The following is a 2,994-nucleotide window of genomic DNA, read 5'->3' on the forward strand; positions in this document are numbered from 1 at the left end:
CCTTTTTTGTTTTAGTCCAAATTAAATGTTTTTTATTGTTTTTGGAAAGAAAATATTTTGAGAAATTTAATAATATGTGATGAGTAACACCGAATAAATTATACAGAAACTAATTAAAACACAACATGAAAATATCTTTAAAAAAAGACTTTTTTTTATCTGAGTGGCCTCCACGATTTAAATCAATTTAGTTTTAAGAGTCCTTTAAGTAAAAATATCTAATGACCCTAAGTATTTGGCTTATTTACCTTAATTACTTTACTTGCAGGATATTTTCCAAACCAGTTGGATTTGAAAATTAGATTTTAATTTTGAGCGTGACCAGCTAACTTATTTTTGTTAGGAATTTGCATTGAAAATGTTACCAGTTTAACATATGTAGGAGGGAACCAAAAAGAAAACATATACCGGAGAAAGTATGAGAAAGTGAAGAAACAAAATAAAAAAATAAAATGCATTATAAAAATAAAGGGAAACTTCATGAAGAAACTAAAGTAACCATGAATAAAGTGCAACTCCTATGGCATAGCCATACAGCACAATATCAATTGAATTGTACCAAAAACAAAATATCACAATATAATTACAGAATGAACTTGATTTTTACTCAGAAAAGTGGATCGGTTACTATGGCAATGGTAGGATCTCCAAGGCTTGAAGAAACATCAAATCTTGACATTGCATCATCACCAAACATTACAGCACCAGCTGCTAATGCCCCGGCACCTGCCCCAATTGCAAACCCTGGAGGTCCCCTCGGCCTATTAGGTGCAGCCGCATATGACGACGAAGATGGCATATTAATGTAACTAGGTCCGAATCCATCACTACTCGGGTAAAAACTCGGAGCATAGCCAACTTTTGAAGGCGGAGGAGGCATTGGCGGCGGAGGTCCTCTAGCTGGTTGATAATAGCTTGGTCCAGCAGATGCAGTGTAGCTTGGTCCAACCCCATATGGGTTGGAATAGTTTGAAGGAAATGGCACTTGTTGTGCATAAGGAGCATTAGTTTGTTCTTGTTTATATGATCCATTGAATGATTGAGGAATAGGTTGTTGTGGATAGCCTTGCCTAAATCCACCATGAGTGACCAAGTGTGGCTTATTACCATGATCTTGGAGAACTATTCCTTCATCATTACCTAGAATAAAAAACCCAGAAACCTCATTCAAACCACATTATTATGTTTCCAAATATGAGGTAAACTTGAATAAAAGTTGTCAATAAATCTACTCAAAAATAAATTAAATTCCATTGTAACAGATATTTCGGAATGAAGTAAGTATTATTTCGGAATTAAATTAAATGCATTTAGTTTTAAATGTATTAAAATATCAAAAGTAACAGATATTTCGGAATGAAGTAAGTATTATTTTTCAATTCAATTAAGCCCAAACAATCCAACTGTGGCAAAGATCGCAGAGTTTGCAAAACAGTGCAGATAGAGGTTGAATTCTGATGTTTCTTTATCTGCATTGTTAGACAAATCAATCCTGTCTATGGTTGTGTCTCTACTGAGTACTAAGCCTCCATTTGGTTAGTGCCACAAACACATAGACACAGAAGTCTTTGGTAACACTACGACAAAATGAGAGATACAATAGGACTCAAATACACTGTTTTTTTTTTATTGTGCATCTCAAAAAGAAAGACACTCATGTCTAAAAAGTTCAGCAAGTAAGTCATTTTCAAGTAAAACAACATAACACTCAGTTCACCCTTCAAATACTACTAAATAGTGAAGAATAAACACACACCTAAATGGGGAATTGGCTCTTTTTTCTCCTCAGAAACACGAACCGAGACATCAATGAAACCTCTGGGCTTGTTCGATTTCTTCCCTCTCAACTGGTAGCTACCCACTTCTTCTTCAGAATTTTTCTTCTTCTCATTGACATGCTTTGCGAGAAACTCCTTGAGCAAAACCGTTGTTGAGCCATGAAGCTTCTCGGTGAGGAAAATGGGGTCCCTGCTATAAACCTCAACACTAAGTGCAAGTTCTTGAAAACATGCTTCGGAATCTGTATCAACCTGAAAAGAAAACTTGGTTCTCCAAAGAGGATTAGAGTTTCCAGAAGAATCGATTTTTGTGCAGTACTTGTTGTTTGGATCAACCCAACCTACAGCGTACCATTGGCGCTTCCACAGTGAGGGTGTCGAACCTCGTACCCCACGAGCTGATATTAGGCATATCTCCACCCAGATTTTCGCCATTGATGGATTTTCAGCTCAAGAAAGTTTTAGTGTGAACTTGAAGGGGCTACTTTACTTTGGTTGCGCGCAAAAGAGGATCACGTGGCACCAATAATAATGAAATATGTGCTATTGTACACTGGATTCCGTATTAATTAATGAAAATGCATCTTTTTGTTGTAAAATAAATAAAAGGCGTACTAAATATAAAATAAAGATGTGTAAATAGAAGATTTTAGTATTAATAATAGCCAATATAATTAATTCAATAAAATTAATTTATATATATCTACTAATATATATAATAACGAGAAAAAAAAGAGAACAGTATATGAGAGAGAATAATTATTGTTATTGCTGTGTATGTGTATATATTTGTATCAGTTCATGCCTATTTATAGGCGTACAAGAGTAGTGTCAATTAATTTCATTCAATATTGAGAAAGTGAATTTTCATTTGTGGAAAGAGTGAACCGCCCATTAAATGAGCATCCACATCATCATACTTATCTTAACACTCTCCTTCGGATGACCATTTAGGAATATGCTTCATTAAAACCTTACTAAAGAAAACCTAATGGGAAAAACTTTAGTGAAGAAAAAAGAGTACAATATTCTTTGTGATGGGGTCTGCCTCATTAAAAACCTTGTCAAGAAAAACCCAATGGAAAAAAACCTGACCAAGGAAAAAAGAGTACAGTCTCCTCCTCTTATCGACATCATTTAATATCTCGAAATCGACGCATCCCAATCTGATGTATCAATTTTTCAAAGGAAGATTTTGGGAGTGACTTTGTGAATA

At 34.8% G+C, this 2,994-nt stretch overlaps 1 protein-coding gene across 1 annotated transcript; it reads right to left on the reverse strand.

Annotated features, from left to right (window-relative positions):
* Positions 1 to 431: 431 nt before the first annotated feature.
* LOC107608003 (Calcium-dependent lipid-binding (CaLB domain) family protein) lies at positions 432 to 2,316 on the reverse strand. Its single transcript, XM_016309897.3, has 2 exons — positions 1,757 to 2,316; positions 432 to 1,140 (listed from the first exon to the last, which is right to left on the reverse strand). The coding sequence occupies exons 1-2, from the start codon at positions 2,211 to 2,213 to the stop codon at positions 608 to 610; spliced, it is 990 nt and encodes a 329-aa protein (XP_016165383.1). The 5' UTR covers positions 2,214 to 2,316; the 3' UTR covers positions 432 to 607.
* Positions 2,317 to 2,994: the final 678 nt, after the last annotated feature.

Source organism: Arachis ipaensis, chromosome B7 (genome assembly GCF_059453495.1).
Source record: "Arachis ipaensis isolate K30076 ecotype BB chromosome B7, ASM5945349v1, whole genome shotgun sequence".
Taxonomy (NCBI): Eukaryota; Viridiplantae; Streptophyta; class Magnoliopsida; order Fabales; family Fabaceae; genus Arachis; species Arachis ipaensis.